Genomic DNA, 22185 nt, shown 5'->3' with positions numbered 1-22185 from the left:
ATCATTATATAGTGTCCTTCTTTGTCTCTTATAATATTCTTTATTTTAAAGTCTATTTTGTCTGATTTGAGAATTGCTACTCCAGCTTTCTTTTGATTTCCATTTGCATGGAATATGTTTTTCCATCCCCTCACTTTCAGTCTGTATGTGTCTCTAGGTCTGAAGTGGGTCTCTTGTAGACAGCATATATATGGGTCTTGTTTTTGTATCCATTCAGCCAGTCTGTGTCTTTTGGTGGGAGCATTTAATCCATTTACATTCAAGGTAATTATCGATATGTATGTTCCTATTCCCATTTTCTTAAATGTTTTGGGTTTGTTATTGTAGGTGTTTTCCTTCTCTTGTGTTTCTTGCCTAGAGAAGTTCCTTTAGCATTTGTTGTAAAGCTGGTTTGGTGGTGCTGAACTCTCTCAGCTTTTGCTTGTCTGTAAAGGTTTTAATTTCTCCATCACATCTGAATGAGATCCTTGCTGGGTAGAGTAACCTTGGTTGTAGGTTTTTCTCCTTCATCACTTTAAGTATATCCTGCCACTCCCTTCTGGCTTGCAGAGTTTCTGCTGAAAGATCAGATGTTAACCTTATGGGGATTTCCTTGTGTGTTATTTGTTGTTTTTCCCTTGCTGCTTTTAATATGTTTTCTTTATATTTAATTTTTGACAGTTTGATTAATACGTGTCTTGGCGTGTTTCTCCTTGGGTTTATCCTGTATGGGACTCTCTGTGCTTCCTGGACTTGATTAACTATTTCCTTTCCCATATTAGGGAAGTTTTCAACTATAATCTCTTCAAATATTTTCTCAGTCCCTTTCTTTTTCTCTTCTTCTTCTGGGACCCCTATAATTCGAATGTTGGTGCGTTTAATGTTGCCCCAGAGGTCTCTGAGACTGTCCTCAGTTCTTTTCATTCTTTTTTCTTTATCCTGCTCTGCAGTAGTTATTTCCACCATTTTATCTTCCAGGTCACTTATCCTTTCTTCTGCCTCAGTTATTCTGCTATTGATCCCATCTAGAGTATTTTTAATTTCATTTATTGTGTTTTTCATCATTGCTTGGTTCCTCTTTAGTTCTTCTACGTCCTTGTTAAATGTTTCTTGCATTTTGTCTATTCTATTTCCACGATTTTGGATCATCCTTACTATCATTATTCTGAATTCTTTTTCAGGTAGACTACCTATTTCCTCTTCATTTGTTAGGTCTGGTGTGTTTTGACCCTGCTCCTTCATCTGCTGTGTGTTTTTCTGTCGTTTCATTTTGCTTATCTTACTGTGTTTGGGGTCTCCTTTTCACAGGCTGCAGGTTCGTAGTTCCTGTTGTTTTTGGTATCTGTCCCCAGTGGGTAAGGTTGGTTCAGTGGGTTGTGTAGGCTTCCTGGTGGAGGGGACTATTGCCTGTGTTCTGGTGGATGAGGTTGAATCTTGTCTTTCTGGTGGGCACGTCCACGTCTGGTGGTGTGTTTTGGGGTGCCTGTGGCCTTATGATTTTAGGCAGCCTCCCTGCTAATGGATGGGGCTGTGTTCCTGTCTTGCTAGTTGTTTGGCATAGGGTGTCCAGCCCTGTAGCTTGCTGGTCGTTGAGTGAAGCTGGGTCTTGATGTTGAGATGGAGATCTCTGAGAGAATTTTGCCGTTTGGTATTACGTGGAGCTGGTAGGTCTCTTGTGGACCAGTGTCCTGAAGTTGGCTCTCCCACCTCAGAGGCACAGCCCTGATACCTGGCTGGAGCACCAAGAGCCTTTCATCCACACAGCTCAGAATATAAGGGAGAAAAAAATAGAAAGATAAAAAGAGGATAAAATAAAATAAAATAAAGCTATTATAATAAAAAATAAGAAAAAAATTATTAAGAGTAAATGTATTCAGAAAAAAATTTTTTTTAATTTTTAGAAATAGATTTATTAATTTTTTATAGTAAAAAATAAGAAAAAGATTTTTAAGAAAAAAATTTATTAAGAAAAAAAATTTTAATTTTTTAAAATAAAAAATATGAAAAAACTTATTAAAAATTTTTTTAATTTCTAAAAATAGAAAATACGGAAAAAATTATTAAGAAAGTATATATTAGGAAAAAAAAATTTTTTAAGTAAAAAAAAAAAAAAAAAATGGACGGACCTAATCCTAGGACTGATGGTGAAAGCAAAGCTATACAGACAAAATCTCACCCAGAAGCATACACATATACACTCACAAAAAAAGGAAAAGGGGAAATTAATATATCCTGCTCCTAAAGTCCACCTTTTGAATTTGGGATGATTCGTTGTCTATTTATGTATTCAACAGATGCAGGCACATCAAGTTGTTTGTGGAGCTTTAATCCGCTGCTTCTGAGGCTGCTGGGGGAGATTTCCCTTTCTCTTCTTTGTTCGTACAGCTCCCAGCATTCAGCTTTGGATTTGGACCCGCCTCTGCATGTACGTCGCCTGAGGGCGTCCGTTCCCCGCCCAGACAGAACGGGGTTAAAGGAGCAGCTGCTTCGGGGGCTCTGGCTCACTCAGGCCGGGGGAGGGAGCAGTACGGAGGAGGCGGGGAGAGCCTGCAGTGTCAGAGGCGTCGTGACGTTGCAGCAGCCTGAGGCGCGCCATGTGTTCTCCCGGGGAAGTTGTCCCTGGATCACGGGAGCCTGGCAGTGGCGCGCTGCACCGGCTCCCGGGAGGGGCGGTGTGGAGAGCGACCTGGGCTCACACACAGGCTTCTTGGTGGCGGCAGCAGCAGCCTTAGCGTTTCCTACCAGTCTCTGGGGTCCGCGCTGTTAGCCGCGGCTCGCGCCCGCCTCTGGAGTTCATCTAGGCCGCGCTCTGAATCCCCTCTCCTTGCGCGCCGCGAAACAAAGAGGCAAGAAAAAGTCTCTTGCCTCTTCGGCGTCTGCAGACCTCCTCTCCGGCTCCCTCCCGGCTCGCCGCAGCACGCCAACCCCTTCAGGCTGTGTTCACGCCGCCAACCCCAGTCCTCTCCCTGCGATCCGACCGAAGCCTGAGCCTCAGCTCCCAGCCCGGCCTGCCCCAGCGGGTGAGCAGACAAGCCTCTCGGGCTGGTGAGCGCTGCTCGGCGCTGAGCCTCTGTGCGGGAATCTCTCCGTTTTTCCCTCTGCGCCCCTGTTGCTGTGGGATCCGCGCTGATAGCCGCGCGGCTCGCACCCGTCTCTGGATTTCGTTTAGGCAGCGCTCTGAATCCCCTCTCCTTGAGCGCCACGAAACAAAGAGGCAAGAAAAAGTCTCTTGCCTCTTCGGCAGCTGCAGACTTTTTCCCGGACTCCCTCCTGGCTAGCACCAAAGCCCGAGCCTCAGCTCCCAGCCCCTGCCCGCCCCGGCGAGTGAGCAGACAAGCCTCTCGGGCTGGTGAGTGCTGGTTGGCACCGAGCCTCTGTGCGGGAGTCTCTCCGCTTTGCCCTCCGCACCCCTGTGGCTGCGCTCTCCTCTGCGGCTCCGAAGCTTCCCCCCTCTGCCACCCGCAGTCTCTGCCTGCAAAGGGGCTTCCTAGTGCGTGGAAACCTTTCCTCCTTCACGGCTCCCTCCCACTGGCACAGGTCCCGTCCCTATTCTTTTGTCTCTGTTATTTCTTTTTTCTTTTACCCTACCCAAGTATGTGGGGATTTTCTTGCCTTTTGGGAGGTCTGACGTCTTCTGCCAGCGTTCAGTGGGTGTTCTGTAGGAGCAGTTCCACGTGTAGATGTATTTCTGCTGTGTCTGTGGGAAGGAAGGTGATCTCCGCGTCTTACTCTTCTGCCATCTTGCCCCTACCTCTGTTGGAAGATTTTTAATCACAGTCTCAATTACAGTGCTTGTGATTGGTCGGTTCATATTTTGTATTCCTTCCTGGTTCAGTCTTGGAAGGTTGTGTTTTTCTAAGAATTTGTTCATTCCTTCCAGGTTGTCCATTTTATTGGCATAGAGTTGCTTGTAGTAATCTCTCATGATCCCTGTACTTCTGCAGTGTCACTTGTTAATTCTCCTTTTTCATTTCTAATTCTGTTGATTTGAGTCTTCTCCCTTTTTTTCTTGATGAGTCTGGCTAATGGTTTATCAATTTTGTTTATCTTCTGAAAGAACCACTTTTTCGTTTTATTGATCTTTACTATTGTTTCCTTCATTTGTTTTTCATATCTTTCTAATCTGATCTTTATGATTTCTTTCCTACTGCTAACTTTGGGGGTTTTTTGTTTTTGTTTTTTTTTCTCTAATTGCTTTAAGTGTAAGGTTAGGTTGTTTATTTGAGATGTTTCTTGTTTCTTGAGGTAGGATTGTATTGCTATAAACTTCCCTCTTAGAGCTGCTTTTGCTGAATCCCATAGGTTTGGGGTTGCTGTGTTCTCATTGTCAGTTGTTTCTAGGTATTTTTTTAATTTCCTCTTTGATTTCCTCAGTGATCTCTTGGTTATTTAGTAGCGTATTGTTTAGCTCCCCATGTGTTTGTATTTTTTACAGTTTTTTTTCCCTGTAATTGATATCTAGTCTCATAGTGTTGTGGTCAGAAAGGATACTTGATAAATTTTCATTTTCTTAAATTTACCAAGGCTTGATTTGTGACCCAAGATATGATCTATCCTTCAGAATGTTCCATGAGCATTTGAGAAGAAAGGGTATTCTGTTGATTTTGGATGGAATGTCCTATAAATATCAATTAAGTCCATCTTGTTTAATGTGTCATTTAAAGCTTGTGTTTCCTTATTTATTTTCATTTTGGACGATCTGTCCACTGGTGAAAGTAGGATGTTAAATTCCCCTACTATGATTGTGTTACTGTCGATTTCCCCTTTTACAGCTGTTAGCATTTGGCTTATGTATTGAGGTGCTCCTATGTTGGATGCATAAATATTTACAATTGTTATATCTTCTTCTTGGATTGATTGCTTGATCATTATGTAGTGTCCTTCTTTGTCTCTTGTAATAGTCTTTATTTTAAAGTCTATTTTTTCTGATATGAGTATTACTACTCCAGATTTCTTTTGATTTCCATTTGCATGGAATATCTTTTTCCATCCCCTCACTTTCAGTCTGTATGTGTCCCTAGGTCTGAAGTGGGTCTCTTGTAGACAGCATATATATGGGTCTTGTTTTTGTATCCTTTCAGCCAGTCTGTGTCTTTTGGTTGGAGCATTTAATCCATTTACACTTGACGTAATTATCAATATGTATGTTCCTTGTACCATTTTTAAAATTGTTTTGGGTTTGTTTTTGTAGGTGTTTTCCTTCTCTTGTGTTTCCTGCCTAGAGAAGTTCCTTTAGCATTTACTGTAAAGCTGGTTTGGTGGTGCTGAATTCTCTTTACTTTTGCTTGTCTGTAAAGGTTTTAATTTCTCTCTCAAATCTGAATGAGATCCTTGCTGGGTAGAGTAATCTTGGTTGTAGGTTTTCTCCTTTCATCACTTTAAATATGTCCTGCCACTCCCTTCTGGCTTGCAGAGTTTCTGCTGAAAGATCAGCTGTTAATCTTAGGGTGATTCCCTTGTATGTTATTTGCTGTTTTTCCCTTGCTGCTTTTAATATTTTTTCTTTGTATTTAATTTTTGATAGTTTGATTAATATGTGTTTTGGCATGTTTCTCTTTGGATTTATCCTGTATGGGACTCTCTGTGCTTACTGGACTTGATAGACTATTTCCTTTCCCATATTAGGGAAGCTTTCAACTATAATTTCTTCAAATATTTTCTCAGTGTCTTTCTTTTTTTCTTGTTCTTCTGGGACCCTATAATTGGAATGTTGGTATGTTTAATGTTGTCCCAGATGTATCTGAGACTGTCCTCAATTATTTTCATTCTTTTTTCTTCATTCTGCTCTGGGGTAGTTATTTCCGCTATTTTATCTTCCAGATCACTTATCGGTTCTTCTGCCTCAGTTATTCTGCTATTGATTCCTTCTAGAGAATTTTTAATTTCATTTAGTGTGTTTTTCATCATTATTTGTTTGCTCTTTGCGTCTTCTAGGTCCTTGTTAAACATTTCTTGTATCTTCTCCACTCTATTTCCAGGATTTTGGAACATCTTTACTATCATTACTCTGAATTCTTTTTCAGGTAGACTGCCTATTTCCTCTTCATTTGTTTGGTCTGGTGGGTTTTTACCTTGCTCCTTCATCTGCTGTGTTTCTCTGTCTTCTCGTTTTGCTTAACTTACTGTGTTTGGGGTCTCCTTTTTGCAGGCTGCAGGTTCGTAGTTCCCATTGTTTTTGGTGTCCACCCCCAGTGGGTGAGGTTGTTTCAGTGGGTTGTGTAGGCTTCCTGGTGGAGGGGACTGGTGCCTGTTTTCTGGTGGATGAGGCTGGATCTTGTCTTTCTGGTGGCAGAACTGTGTCCGGTCATGTGTTTTGGGGTGTCTGTGAATTTATTATGATTTTAGGCAGCCTCTCTGCTAATGGGTGTGGTTGTGTTCCTATCTTGCTACTTGTTAGGCATTGGGTGTTCAGCACTGGAGCTTGCTGGTGATTGAGTGGAGCTGGTTCTTAGCACTGAGATGGAGATCTCTGTGAGAGCTCTCACTGATTGATATTACATGGGGCTGGGAGGTCTCTGGTGGTCCAATGTCCTGAACTCGGCTCTCCCACCTCAGAGGCTCATGCCTCCTAGCCAGCCAGATAACCAAGACCCTGTCAGCCACATGGCTCAGAAGAAACGGGAGAAAAAAAAGAGAGAAAGAAAAAATAATAAAATAAAATAATTAAAATAAAATATAAAAAAATTATTAAAAAAATAATAAAAAAATTTAAAAAGTAATTTAAAAAACGAAGAGAGCAACCAAACCAATAAACAAATCCACCAATGATAACAAGTGCTAAGAACTATACTGAGATAAACATAAAAGTCAGAAACAAAAGAGTTGCAGACAGCAACCCCCAAGTCTACAGTTGCTCCCAAAGTCTACCACCTCAATTTTGGGATGATTCATTGTCTATTCAGGTATTCCACAGATGCAGGGTACCTCAAGTTGATTGTGGGGATTTAATCTGCTGCTCCTGAGGCTGCTGGGAGAGATTTCTCTTTCTCTTCTTTGTTCGCACAGCTCCTGGGGTTCAGCTTTGGATTTGGCCCCTCCTCTGCATGTAGGTTGCCCTCTGGCATCTTTTCTTTGCCCAGACAGGAGGGGGTTAAAGGAGTGGCTGATTAGGGGGCTCTGGCTCAGTCAGGCCAGGGGGAGGGATGGGTACATAATGCGGGGTGAGCCTGCAGTGGCAGAGGCCAGCGTGACGTTGCAACAGCCTGAGGCATGCCATGTGTTCTCCCGGGGAAGTTGTCCCTGGATTACTGGACCCTGGCAGTGCTGGGCTGCACAGGCTCCCAGGAGGGGAGATGTGGATAGTGACCTGTGCTTGCACACAGGCTTCTTGGTGGCTGCAGCAGCAGCCTTAGCGTTTCATGCCTGTCTCTGGTGTCTGCACTGATAGCCGTGGCTTGTGCCTGTCTCTGGAGCTCATTTAGGCAGTGCTCTGAATCCCCTCTCCTCATGCACCCTGAAAAAATGGTCTCTTGACTCTTAGGCAGTTCCAGACTTTTCCCCAGACTCCCTCCTGGCTAGCTGTGGTGCACTAGCCCCCTTCAGGCTGTGTTCACACAGCCAACCCCAGTCCTCTCCCTGGGATCTGACCTCAGAAGCCTGAGCCTCAGCTCCCAGCCCCCACCCTCCCGGGCGGGTGAGCAGACAAGCCTCTCGGGCTGGTGAGTGCTGGTCAGCACTGATCCTCTGTGCAGGAATCTCTCTGCTTTGCCCTCTGCACCCCTGTTGCTGCACTCTCCTCCGTGGTTCTGAAGCTTCCCCCCACTGCCCACCCTCTGTCTCCACCAGTGAAGGAGCTTCCTAGTGTGTAGAAACCTTTTCTCCTTCACATCTCCCTCCCACTGGTGCAGGTCCCGTCCCTATTCTTTTGTCTCTGTTTTTTCTTTTTTCTTTTGCCCTACCCACGTACCTGGGTAGGGCAAAAGAAAAAAGGTACGTGAGGAGTTTCTTGCCTTTTGGGAAGTCTGAGGTCTTCTGCCGGTGTTCAGTAGGTGTTCTGTAGGAGTTGTTCCACATGTAGATATATTTTTGATGTATTTGTGGGGAGGAAGTCTTACTCCTCTGCCATCTTAAGGGTCCTCCAAAAAATCCTTCTTTAAAGGGCAATTTATGCTGGTTTTATTGAAGTGATACATACAATTGTTAAAGATTTGAAAAATGTCACCTTTGATATTATTTTTCCATAACTTAAATTTATTAATAACTTATTAATTTTGCTGACCAAGGCCTAAAATCTCCCATACTTTGCTTTGCAATTAATGATGGATTAGGTAAATATAAAATTAAATGTATAAGATTAAAATCCCTCCCATTGAGGTGACGATCAAATTGACCATCATCAAACCAGAACATCATATGAAACTCCAGGGAACAAAAGATGGGATTATCTCACTGTGGACGCATGCATTCCTTTTATGCATTAGCTGTCTGTCTCGCACTATTCTTCATAACTGTCCACAGTATTTGTTGCAAAATACACATATCTGTTTAAAGTTTCATGTGATTCATTCTTATGTTTTCTATTCTATTTAATTTTCACAAAATGCTGGTTGCGACTCTCCACTAATGGGTTGCAGGCTACAGATCACTCATTAGTCTGCTCAGCAGTCTACTCACTAAACTGGGACAGGACGACTGCTGAGTCATGCTGAGAAATGGGTCCCTGGCTCAGATCATAAGTGAGAATTGACTTCAAATGTTTTAAAGAGATAAATATGAAAAGCAAAACTTCAATTATTTTTAGGAAAAAAAGTAAATAAAGGATAATATCCTTTTTACTTCTGGATAGGGAAAGATCTATTTAAAATTCCACAAATATAACAAGATATGGAGGTAAATATTGATGAATTCAGTTATATTAAAATTCTGAACTTCAGTTCAGCAAAGGGCACTATAAAATAGAAAAGTCACAGCCTAGAAGGAGACATGCATATTACCAATAAAGGATTTTAATCCAAAATAATAGACTTAAAAATTTCTATAATCAATCAGTAAAAGACAAAATGTATGAACAAGTAAGTTATACATGTGAACATGCAGTAAGTTACAACTTACAAAAAAATGGTTATTAGTAACCAGGTAAATGTTAAAATTATAATGAAGTACAATTTCATGCTTCTAAAATTAGAATTTTTCTAATCTGAAAATTCCAAATGCTGGCCACAAAGTGCAGCAGTGGGAATTCAAGAATTGCTGATGGTTGGTCCATTGGTAAAACTCATTTGGAGAATAATGTAGCAATATTTAGAACATAAAGAAGTTTACACCTCTTGATGTAGCAATTGTAGATGTAAGGATGTACATATAAAACCCAGAAATAGCTTTATACTTTATAAAGATATGGGGACACTGTTTCCAACTCCAACAGAAATCAGACAAAAAATTAAGTTATGAGAATGGATGAATAAATTGTGGTATAACGATTCAATGGAAGACTATGCGTCAAAGAAAATGAACACCTAGAGATGCCAGCATGAGTCTCAGAAACACGATACTGAACAAAAATGTTAAGTTGTATGAATATACGTTTGATACCACTTATAAACATGGAACACTTGTTTACCACTTGTAAACATGGAGCACAATTCCACATCTTGGTTAAGAATAACACATACATTTTAAGAGTGCATGAAAATGTGAAACTTCACAGCCGGAATAATGGTGATCCCTTAGGAAGGCACATGTGCTTAGAGAGAAGTACGTGGGGGTTTCTGTGGTGTTAGTAACGGTTTGTTTTTATAGTTGGGAAGTAGACACACAGATTATATCATATTTTTATTTTACATTTTTATATAGGAATTATTCAAAGATAAATTTAAAAAATAAAAACAGAGATGATGGCTGTATTGTGGGTTAAAAGAAGAAAAAAGAGACAAAATAGTGACATTTTCAAAGACAGAAACACCAAGTTTTTTAGACTAAATGCACAAAATTACCTATGTGGAAAGATGAGTAATAAATCATTGTTTCTAGCATTAATAGAACTCAAAATAACTATATGATACAAAAGTTGATAGAAAATAATTCATAATCCCTTGAAGTCCATGCATTTTACATTATAATTCTTCATATCAAATGACATATAAAGCACTCCTTATTTTTAAATGGTTGTGGTATATTTGATAGTCTAAATTTTAAGAAGGGTTAAGAGAAAACAAGAGAAAGCTGGCAACACTGAGTGACTAAACTGGGATTTGTGTTCTCTTTCCAGCCACAGGGACGAAGTCAGAGGGCCTCTGGGATGCTCTCCGGAGGACATGCCCCTCACCCATGGGCTAGAGCCTCTGATTCTGACAAATATGTGACAGCAAAAGGTCTACTGATGAGAACATTAGGAGATAAAACTTACAAATTGACTGGTTTGACTGGTGCCAAGAAAGATCTTGTTTGAAATCTGTCCCATAGTCCACCAACCATCTAAAATCACCATCAAAATGAATGACAAGTATTTAACCAAGTTACTGTAATTTCTAGTATTTAAGTTCCAATTACTGTAATCTCTAGTATATATGTTCTAAGTTACTGTAATTTCTAGTATACAAGCTTCAGTGCTCTTGTCAGTCCCCTCGTATCACGGGCAAGAGCCCCAGTCACCTAATGGAAAGCACTCCCCGAGCATCCTTATTCACTCAGGGGGTTGCTCCTGAGCCACTCCTGGTCTCTGCTCTGCTCACAGACCCTCAGTGTCAGTTTGTTTTCTCATAGCTGGAATCTGCCTCTTTAGCCACCTCCTTTGGACTGAAGCCCTTGTGAAAGGTCTGGTTTGGATTTTCATCCCAAGACTGTGCTTTCTTGGCTCCCCCTTAGCCCATGCTCCACAGCCCCAGGCTAGTCTCCCCCACCTAGAGCCGTCATCTTAGACCATCATCTTGCCAGGAAGGACTTTGGATACAAGTATAATTCAACACTAAACAATATGTAATAAAAGACCAATTTTCACAAGGTATAAAAATATTTTAAAGGAGTTGAGAGATCCTTAAAAATAGTTATAGGAATCCAGACACATTTTTGGTCCTTTAATTGGTTTTCATTTCTGTGCACAAATCCTGTGCTGAGATTTTATATTAAAACTATATTTTTCCTCTCTAATTATCATTTTTTTCTCTGTAAAAGCTGAAGTTTTTCAAGATACTGGGGGCTTCTTAACCTGTAGTTCACAAACCTCTTAGGAGTCATGTTTAGAACTGTATTTCAATATAATTGATTTCCTTTTTAGTTTCGTGTACTTTTATGTATTAAAAAACTTCATTATGAGAGGTGATCACTGACCTGAGTTATTGCTGGCAATCCTTCATATCTTTTCAGTGTAAAACACTGTGAGATAGGGTCAGCAGCTTTTTCCACTGTTGTTTCTTCTGGATCAAGTTTTGGTGGTAGCATCTTGTCCCAAGGAACCATTTCATAAGCCCTATGAAATTATTAAATAATGACATTTTGTGAAAAATACATATTCAGTTGGCATAGTTCTTAACAATATCATATTCTGTGGTAGGAAGAATTCTAAACTGCCCCCCAAGATTCCTGCCCCTGGTGTACATACTGTACGTAGTCACCTCCCCTCAAGTGTGGGCAGAGCAAATGTATATGGTAGGGTATCACGCCTATGATAGTTTATATAGCAACTTTATACGGCAAAAAGGGATTGTGCACAGGTAATTAAGGTCCCTAATCAGTTGAATTTGAGTTAATCAAAAAAAAAAAAAAAAAGAGGCAGATTATCCTAAGTGGTTCTGACCTAAACAGGTGACCCCTAAAAAGAAGCAAGAAAACAGCAGCAGACACACTTCAGTTATCCTTAAACAAATCCTGTGAGTCCTAGAGCTGCGCTGAGCTGAATCCTGCCAACAATCCGAATGACCCTGGGAGATGGGGACTCAGCCGCTGCTGACATCTTGATTCCAGCCTGAGAAACCCTGAGCATTGAACTCAGCGGGGACTTGCCAGCACTTCTGTCTTATGCAAATGTGAGATACTAAATGGGCATGATGTAAAGCTGCCATATTGTGGTAATCTGTTACACAGAAATAGAAAACTAATGCATACACTTATATACATCTTACACTTTACCAACAAAAATTTCATTTGAGCTTTGCAGCAGGGCAAGAAGAATATTAATTTACAAATAAATAAGCTATGGCTTAGAAAACTGAATTTGTTTGCTTAAGGTCACTCAGCCACTGATGGTCGAAGTTAGACGTCTGATCTTGATTACCTGCCACTGAGGAGTCAGTAACATTCACATGATGTTCACCCCCCTGCCCCCTAAAGCACTTTCTTAGTTTGCCACACAAGCGCTAAGTCTCTGCATTTCCTTCCCCCCGACCCGAGCACTAGTTCTCTGCATTTCCTCCCCCCACCCCCCCATTGGTTCCCTCCTCTCAGTCCCTTTTGCTGCCCCCCCCCCCCTTTTTCGCCTCTTTCTTGATGTACAGATGCCAGGACTCAAGCTCTGTTCTTCTCCTCTGGCTCATGCAGTGCTGGGGCTTGACGTCCCTGCCCCTAAGCCATGACACCCAGACTTGTTCCGCCAGCACAGGCCTCTCCCCCAGACTGCAGACCCACAGACCACGTTGCCTACTTGACACAGCCACTTGGATGTCTAATGAGCATCTTTATATTCAGCACATCTAAAACTGACCTCTGATCTTTCCCTCCAAACCTGCTCCACTTGCCTTCATCTTGATAAGTGATGGCTTCAGTCCCTCCAGCTGCAGAGCCTTAAACCTTGGAATCATTCTCCATGCCTCTTTCTTTCAGACTCACAATCTCCAGTCTGGAAACTGTGTTGACTCTGCTCTCAAAATGTATCCAGAGGCCAGCAGCTGTTACAACTTCCTACCACGCTCCTCCAAAACGCCATTATCTCTGACCTAGATGACAGCAGCAACCTTCTGCCTGGTCTCCCAGCTTCTCCCCTCACCCAGTCCACTTTGAACCCAGCAGCCACCATGACTACTTTGATACACAAGTCTGATCTGGCCACTTCACTGCTAACACCCTCCTGTTTACAATCTCTTCAAGTGCCCAGCATGATCTGGTTCCTGGGCACTCCCTGACCTTTTCTTTTGCTACCCCTCTCTTACTGCACTGTAGACCCCTGGCCTTTGCTTTTCCTTGACATCTCAATCACACTTCTGACACAGGGCTTTTGCTCTACATTCCCTTTGACTGGGAAGTAGTCAATCCAGATATCTGCACATCACTCACTTCCAAGTTCCTGCTCAAATCTCATCGCTCAAGGAGGCCTACACAGACCTCCTAGTTATTATGGAAGCCTGTTACTCCCCACAGGACACTCTTGATATTCTTATCCTGTTCTATTTTTTCTCTCCTATTTTTTCATTGACTCATCACCTTCTAAGATATGATCTATTTACATATTACGTTTGTGGCTTATTGTCTGTCTCCCTTTAGAGTGACTGTTCATTGCACGAGTCTTTTATTCACTGGTGAATCTCACAGCCTAGGGCATGGACACATAACAGATACTCTATATGATTTTCGACTGAGTAAAAAAGTTCTCCTTCAAACTTCTCTGCTCTCATTTTCTATGATGCTGTACCCTTATCTCATCCTCTCTCTCTGAGCCTTTCCTTTCTGTTTTGGTTTTATTTTTCTATTAAATATAGGTTTTCTTCCTTAAACTGTTTATTTTAGCAATCAATGTAAGTAAGTAAAGAATTGTGTCTGATAGTCTTTGAATTCCTCACAGGATCCAGGATATTGTGGACATAAAGGTGATGTGTTATTAAAGAAAAAAGAAATACATTTTTAAATCAAATTCTATTGGGGAAAAATGCTTACTTTTGTGTAGAGGACTTGTAAAATGAGTCTTTTGCATTATATTTCTTGTTTGATTGTAAAAGTGGTTCTCCATCATCCTAGAAGGGGTGAATAATAAGTTTAACAAGATTAGATGTAAATGAAAATTGCTAATGTTTTCTATTCACCATGCTTTCTTTTTCTCTCTTTCTTCATTTTTCTTCTTTCAAAGCACATCTTAGATCCACTGGATTTAATGCTTTCCTACTTTCCTCTATTGTCTTGGAAATTTACATTGTGTGTGTGTGTGTGTGTGTGTGTGTACTCCTACTAATTAAATTAAAATTTACAAATATATGTTATTCTACTCATTTCTGATTTTTGGCTTAATAATTTTTTTAAGATTGAAATGTATGTTATTAATTTTAGACCTTTCTTGCTTTCTAATATAGACACAAAAGACTAATTTTTTCTTCTTAGCACGGTTTTAACTCCTTTATACAAAATTTGATATGTTTCATTTTCAAATTTATCATTCAGTTTAAAACATTTTCTAATTTCTCCTGTGATTTCTTCTTTGACCCATGGATTATTTAGAATTGTGGTGTTTAATTTAAAAATATTTGATGCTTTCCTAGACATCTTATAGTTATTTATTTTTAATTTAACTCTGTGGTGGTTTGAGAACATATATAGTAAATTACAGTCACTGATTTTTGAATGCTAAAAAATCTTGCAATCCTGGAATAATCCCCACTTAGTTGTGATGTATCATCCTTTTTATATATTACCAAATTCAATTTAGTAAAATTTTGCTAAGGATTTTTTTGTCTGTTCATATCAGACTAATTTTTGTTGTAATATCTTTTTCATATTTTGGTGACAGGCTTCTTTTGTCCTCAAATATGTTATTTGGGTAAAATGATATTATTTCTTCCTTAAATATCTGATCTTACTCATCAGTAGAACTATCTAGCCCTGGAGTTTTTTCTGTAGAAAGTGTTTTGATAATCAATTAAACTATTTAATAGATATAGGGCTACTCAGACTTTCTTATTATGTCAGTTTTGTTGTGTTTTCAAGGAATTTGCTCATCTTAGCTAAGTTGTCAGATTGAGTGGCATAAAGTTGTTTATCACATCCTTATTAAAAAAATAAACTGTATTGAGGTATAATATACTGCAATGAACTAAATTCGATAAATGCATACAATTTGATGGGATATTATAGCTGTGTATACCCATGAAAGCACAACATACAAGATTCAGAGCATTTATATTTTGCAGAAGTATTTCTCATGCCCCTTTGCATCCATATCTCTCCCTGTTCCCAGGCGAGGGCAACAAATGATCTGCTTTTTGTCACTCTATATCGGTTTGCATTTTTAGAGCTTTATTTAAATAGAATCAGTTGGTATGTAATATTTTGTTTCTGGCTACTTTCATTCAGTATAATGATTTTGAGATTCATTCATGTTGTTGCATGTGTCAGTAGATTTTTATTGCTGAATACTATTCCATTCTATGACTATGCTACAATTTGTTCATACTTTCACATGCACGTGAACATTTGTTTCCACATTTTGGCAATTATGAATAAAGCTGCTTTGAATATTTATGTCCAAGTCATTGTGTGGACATACATTTAAATTTGTCTTGGGTAAATATCTAGGAGTAGAATGGCTGGGACACTTGATAGGTGTATGTTTAACTTCTAAACAAAGTGTTAAAGAGTTTCCAAAGTATCTGTAATGTTTCACAATCCCGCCAGCAATGTGTGAGAGTTCCAGTGTTCTGGATCCTTGTCAACACCTGGAATTTTCAGTCTTTTAAATATTAGCTTTTGTGGGGATATACTGTTTTTCACTAATGACTCAGCATGTTGAACATCTTTTCATGTGTTTTTTAGCCATTCTTATTTTTTTTGTGAAGTGTCTGTTCACATCTTTTGTTCATTTTGCACTTGGGTTGTTCGTCTTGTTATTGATTGATTTTAAGAGGTTTTTACACATTATAGATACAAATCCTTTGTCATATATGTGATTGTGAATATTTTCTCATTGTGTGGCTTGCTGTTTCACTTTCTTAACAATGCATTTTGAAAATCTAAATATTTAAAAAATTTTACAATCTTAATTTTATATTGAAGCCTATTATCCATTTTAAGGTTAATTTTTTGTATATTTTAATATAGTAAAACTTGATTATTTTCCCCATAGGATATCTAGTTGTTTTAGTAATATATTAAGACTTCCCTTTCTTCACTAAAATGCCTTGGCACATTAAAAAAATCAAATGTCAATATATTAGGTGGCTCCACTTCTGGACTCTTTTTTATGTTCCGTTAATCTGTATCTATCATGTTCCCTTTGGTACTGATTATTCTAACTTTATAGTAAGAGTTGAAATCAGGTGGCATAAATCCTCCAAGTTTATTCTTCTTATTCAAAATTGTTTTAGCTATCTTAGGTTTCTGTTTTATATTGATTTTATAATCAGCTTGCCAATTTCTTCAAAAGTGCCTCTTAAGATTTTGATGGAGTTTGCATTGAAACTATCTATAGATCAACTGGGGAAGCATTAACATACTAACAATAATAAGTCTTTCAGTCCATAAACCTGGTTTGCTTTCCATTTATTTAGGTCTTCTTTAATTGATTTCATTCAGCGATGTACTCTAGTTGTCAGTGAAGAAAATGTGCATGTGTTTCACTAAATTCTATGTTGATTTTGGCCCTATTGTAAACAGAATCTTTTGAAATTTCACTTTCCAATTGTTGGCTTCTGATATGCACAAATACAATTGGTTTTTGTACATTAACAATAAACCTATGCCTTTAATAAATTCAGCTATTACTTTTAGTAGTTGTTTTGAAGATTCCTCAGGATTTTCTATAAATATTATGTCATCTCTATGTAAAGATAGATTTATTTCTTCCTTTCCAATATTTATAACTTCTACCTCTCTTCCTTACCCTGCTGCAATAGCCATTACCTCCATTGGATGGAAAATAAAAGTGGTAAGAGCAGGCATTTTTGTCTTGTTCCTGATTTTAGAGAAAGAAAATTGTCTTTCATCATTACTTTAGCCTTAGTTTATCACAGATGCCCTAAATATCAGGTTAAGGAAGTCCCCCTATAAGTCTAATTTGTTGAGAGTTTTTATTACAAATGAATATTGATTTTTCCCTTCTTCCTAAGAATAGTCTTGGTTATTTCTGATTCTCTGGTTTCTGTATCCATTTTATAAAGAAATTTTCAATTTCCACAAATATACAGATAGGATACTGATTGAAATTGCATTGAAACTATAAATCAACTTAGAAAGGCCTAAAAAAACTTTAAATGTTGAGCCTTTTAATCCAGATAATAGTATATTTCCCTATCTATTTGGGTATTTTAAAATTTCTCTCAATACACTTACTAGTTTTGCCACAGGGTTCTAGAATATGTTTTGTTAGATTTACTACTCAATAGTTAATAATTTTGATGCAATTTTAAATGATAGTTTAAACTTTTAAAAAATGTTCTGCTTCTCACTGATATTTAGAATACAATTAATGATTTTATAATAATATTTATTTCTAGAAACCTTATTACATTCATTTTTTAATTTTAGCAAGTTAACTGCAGATTTAATTGGATTTTTAACATGCATAATCATATTATCAAGAATAATAGATTTGTTTAACGCTTTCTAAGTTTTATACTATTTTTATGTTTCTTTGATTTGGCTGGCTAGGAACTCCAATGTGTAGAGTTCAAATATTGTTTGATTTACCTTTTCATAGATATCTATTGTTAATTTGAGGATAATTTTCAGTTCTTTTCATCAAACTTTTTTCTTTTTTTGCCTATGTTTAGATGAGTATATGACTTTTCTACTGTGATACAGTTAGTTATGCTCACCTATTTCCTAAAGTTAAGCAAATCTTACATTGCTGGGGTAGACTTAACTTTATCATGATCTAGTAACCACGTGCTATATTGCTAGACCCTAAACATGTGTGTGCATCTTCAATCTTTACCTGATACCTTTCATTACAGATTTCTACCTTAATTCATTTGCCATCAGAGCGTATTTTGTGTATAATTTCAATTATTTTGATTTATTGATTTGTTTTATGTCCCAGAATACAATTTACCTTGGTGAACCCTCTGTGTGAATTGAAAAGAATTCCTATTCTGCTGTTGTTGTGTGGACTATACCAAGTAGGTCAAGTCAGTCAATAATGTTTTTTTATATCTTCTTTTTATATCTTCTCTATCTTCACTTTTTTTTCTGTCTACCTTTTCTATCAGTTACTAAGAATGGAGTGTTTAAATCTCTGATAGTGATTGTGGATCTGCTTTTCAGTTCCATCAGTTTTTGCTTCATGTATTTGAGTTGCGTTATTAGGTCATTTTATAAATTGACCTTCTTTATCATCATGGAATATCTACCTGGTAAAATTTCTTGTTCTGAAATCTACTTCGTTTGATATTATTACAGATATTTCTGTTTTCTTTAACTCTTTTTTGTGCAGTATATATTTTCCCATCTTAAACTTTTATCTATTTCTATTTAACATGGCTTTCTTGTAGCCAGAATATAGTTGGGTACTAATTTTTTTTATCCAATATAACAATTGCTGACTTTAAATTTAATTATATATAGTTAGAGTCAATATGACAATTGACATAATTTGGTTTAAATCTAGCTTTATTTACTATTTGTTTCACCTGCTCCTTTTCCTTTTGTATTACTTTGTTTTGCATTAGTTGAGGTAATTTTTTCCTCTTTACAGTTTAATTTTATCTCTGCCTATTAGCTTGCTTTCTTTCTCTCTTTCCTTCCTTCCTTCCTTTCTCTCTCTCTCTCTCTCTTTCTTTTATCATGGCCACTCTAGGATTTACAATACACGTCTTTAATTCTAGGGTTTACAGTATATTATACCATTTCACAAATGGTGTAAAAATTACAACAGCATATCCCCATTTTCATCCTGACATTACCTGGGTTACTGTAATACAGTTTACTCCTACATATGCTATAACCTCTAACTACTTGTAATGGTTGTTTCTTTAACAGTCAGTATAATTTAACTAACTTAAAAACAAAACATAGTATTTTATTTTTACCCACATATTTACCATTTCTGTTGATCTCAAATCCATTTCATTGTGGAAACTCAAATTTCCATATACTTTAGTTTTTTCTATCTAAAGAACTTCCTTTATGTCTGCTAGCAATGAATTTTCTCAGCTTGGTTTTTCTGAAAATGTCCTTGTGTGTTTTGACTTTATTTTTGAAATGTGTTATTTCTGGTTAAAGTATTCTTAGTTGATTTTTTTAAAATTTAAAATGTTTCTTCATTTTATTCTGGCTTGCACAGATTCTGACAAGAAACCTACTGTCATTCTTACATGTGTTCCTCTGTACATAATTTCTTTTCTCTAACTATTTTAGGATTTTCTCTTTATCACTGTTTTTCCACAATGTGATAGATGTGCATGGTTTTATTTATCTTTACTCAGCTTGACATTGGCTGAATTTTTGCGGTCTGAAGATTTATAATTTTCTTCAGTTAGGAACAATTTGGGCCATTATTTCCCCAAATATTTTTCTCCCACCTTCCTTGTTTCCCTGGAATTCCAAGTACATGTATGTTAGACTGCTCGACACTGCCCCACAGCTGACTGATGCTTTATTTGTTAATTTTCTCTCTGTATTTCATGTTCGAGTTTCTACTGCTATGTCTTTAATTTCACTGACCTTTTATTCTGCAGTGTCTAATCTGCTCTTGAAGCTACCCATTTAACTTTCATTTTAGACATGGTGTTTTTCTCTAGAAGTCCTTTTGAGTCTTGTTTGTATGCCCATTTTCCACATCATCATGGTTGTGGTCTCCTCTACATCCTGAATGTAGGGAACACATTTGTAATAGTTGCTTGACCATATCCCTGTCTGCTTATTTCTTCATGTCTGTCACTTCTGTGTCTGGCATTACTGACTTACTTTTTCTCCTGACTGTGGGTAATATTTTTCTTCTCCTTTGCATAAAAATTAATTTTTAATTGAGTTTTGCTTATTTAGGATGTTAGTTTATTGGTTGCTAGAACTTATTTTAATACTTAAATAGTGTTAGATTCAGTTCCAGCACAAAGTTCAGTACTTGAAATCAGTTGGGTGCTTTTGAGGGTTGCTTTTAAGCTTTGTTCATTAAAGTCCAGAGGAAGCTTTAGAGTAGGGCTAACGAAGCCTGACTACAGAGGTGACATCCTTCTGAAGCATCCACCTGACATCCCATGAACTAAAAAGTTTCTTCCTTCTACTTTGTGGGGACATGGACATACCCTGCCTGTTTGAGCTTCAGAAAATGATCATGCCAGTTCTTTACAATAGGTGTTTCCTCAGCTTTGGTAGTTTCCCCTTAAGGAGGCACAGATCAGTGCTCAAAGATCTGCTCATTCTCTCTCCCAGATCTCCAGAGCCCCCTCTCTGTAGCTCCCTCCTCCCTGGTATCCTACTTTGCAAATTCTGCTTGACTTGCCCCTCACCCCCAGAACACCAATCTCTGTCTCCTCAACTGCATGAGAGTGTGAAGTTTTGTATGGATTTCCCTTCCCTGGACTGTGGTTTAGAAACTGTCTCCGGGTAGTAAGCCAGTACGATTGTGGAGTTCACACTGTTCTTATTCCTTCCTCAGAGAGCTCAGTACTTCACTGCCTCTGGTCTAGTGTCTGGAAGCCATTATTTCTCATAATTTGTTCAGTTTTCTACATTATTAAGGTAGGATAGTTGAGTGCATGTTACTCCATCTCCTGTACTTCATTAATTTCTTCTGTTATCTTTTTTCTCGCTTTGTACTATTGTTGGTTTCCTTTGCTGTCCATTTTCTAGCTTTTTGAGAAGGGATTTTCATTCATCAAGAAAGGTGCTACTGGCGTTTAGTGGGGAGAAGCCAGGAATGCTGCTAATCATCCTACACTGCACAAAATCTCCCCCACAACAAAGAATTATCCAGCCCAAAATGTCATTGCGCAAAGTTGAGAAACCCTGGTTTAACATATTATTTCCGTTCTATCATTTAGTTTTTCTTCAGGGACTCCAATTATACATATATTCTTTCTTCTTTGCTTATATTCTTTTTCAACCATTTTCACTCAGATATTTTAAACTAATTCTTCATTCTTCTTCTCTTGGATGTTTTCTTGCCTTTCTTCAATGTCCCCCATTAAATTTTTATTTTAATTAAATCTCATTTAATTTTAGTTTCCTTGGGCATCATGTAATTAGAAATTAGGTTTTAATTTCTAAATGAATTTTCTTTCATTTATTTCACCTAAAATTTTATTTGTAAATCTTTGAATTTCTTTATGCAGGCAATTTTCATATTCTCAAATGCTTGCTTGAAAATATATAATAAACTTCAGAGTGTTATATTACAATTTTTTTTTTTTATAGTTGATTTAGGGAGGAATTTTCTTCACTAAAGTATTTTGATTCTTGTTTTCTGTTTTATTACAGTTTTCTTTAATTCATTCTGTGAATTTTGTGTGGTTTAATATTTGTAGTTCAATGGTACCCTCTTCTGTCAGTGTAGCAAAGTACAGTTTCTTTAATAAAGTTTTTTCCTTATCTTAATTGACTGTTACCAGAGGGGTTGTATAATCTCCAATTAAATAATTCTTTTTGCCTTTCAGGATCTTAAATTTTCCTCTTTTCCTTCTTTTTTTTCTTTTAACCTTCTTCTCCTACACGATCGATTCCTTTCAGAAACTGCCATCTCAGATCACATGTTCTTTTAACTCCTTCTTTGTAGACTTAGACTTTAGACTTAGACATGATCTATATTTTTAGTCTTAGACTTTGTCTATTTATCTGTGGTTTTGACCAGTTTTAAGCTGGCTTCTGTCTACCATGTAATTTTTCCAAAGCTGTCCTCATTTACCCAAAAAGGGTTTCTCTTGAGATGTTGAGACATGACTTGTTAGGATTTTCTGTTTTCTTTTCTTTTGAACTTGCAGTAATTTGAAATTTAGAATTTCTCTGTCTTCTAGTTATGGTGATGGTAAGGTTTTTGTATACTGTCATTTGTCTTGTTCTGCACTGTTTTTGAGGCTATGTGGGGATGCACAGTTTTATGAGGTCACCATTATATTTGGCTTCCCCAAAGTTATATTTTTTTGTTCTTCTTGATTGACATTGGCAGATATTTATCAATTGTTTTTCAATGAACCGACTTGTGGCATTGGTGTTCTTTTAAAATATATGTTTGTTTTCTCTTTTCTTATTTCTCATTTTATCTTTATTATATCCTCCATTCAACTTAAAAAAAACTGACTATTTTTTTTTTCTCATTTTGAGATGGATGCTTGCTTAGTTCTTAAATTTTCAGGTTTTCTTCTGTTATAACATATTCATTTAAGATGTTATATTTTCCTCCAGGCACTGTTATAGTTGCAT

General features: G+C 37.7%; 1 protein-coding gene across 1 annotated transcript in view; it reads right to left on the bottom strand.

Annotated features, from left to right (window-relative positions):
* Positions 1-22185, bottom strand: part of SPMIP7 (sperm microtubule inner protein 7) — a 68559-nt gene that overhangs the window by 31372 nt on the left and 15002 nt on the right. Inside the window, exons 3-5 of the mRNA XM_082400532.1 lie at positions 13780-13856; positions 11245-11383; positions 10325-10392 (exon numbers count right to left, since the gene is read on the bottom strand). Of these exons, the coding sequence (XP_082256658.1) occupies positions 10325-10392; positions 11245-11383; positions 13780-13856 (284 nt within the window). The remainder of the gene's footprint in view (positions 1-10324; positions 10393-11244; positions 11384-13779; positions 13857-22185) is intronic.

This window comes from Balaenoptera borealis (assembly GCF_965194805.1).
Source record: "Balaenoptera borealis genome assembly, chromosome: 7".
NCBI lineage: Eukaryota > Metazoa > Chordata > Mammalia > Artiodactyla > Balaenopteridae > Balaenoptera > Balaenoptera borealis.
The sequence above is the reverse complement of the archived record's forward strand: the minus strand, read 5'-3'. Positions and strand labels throughout refer to the sequence as shown.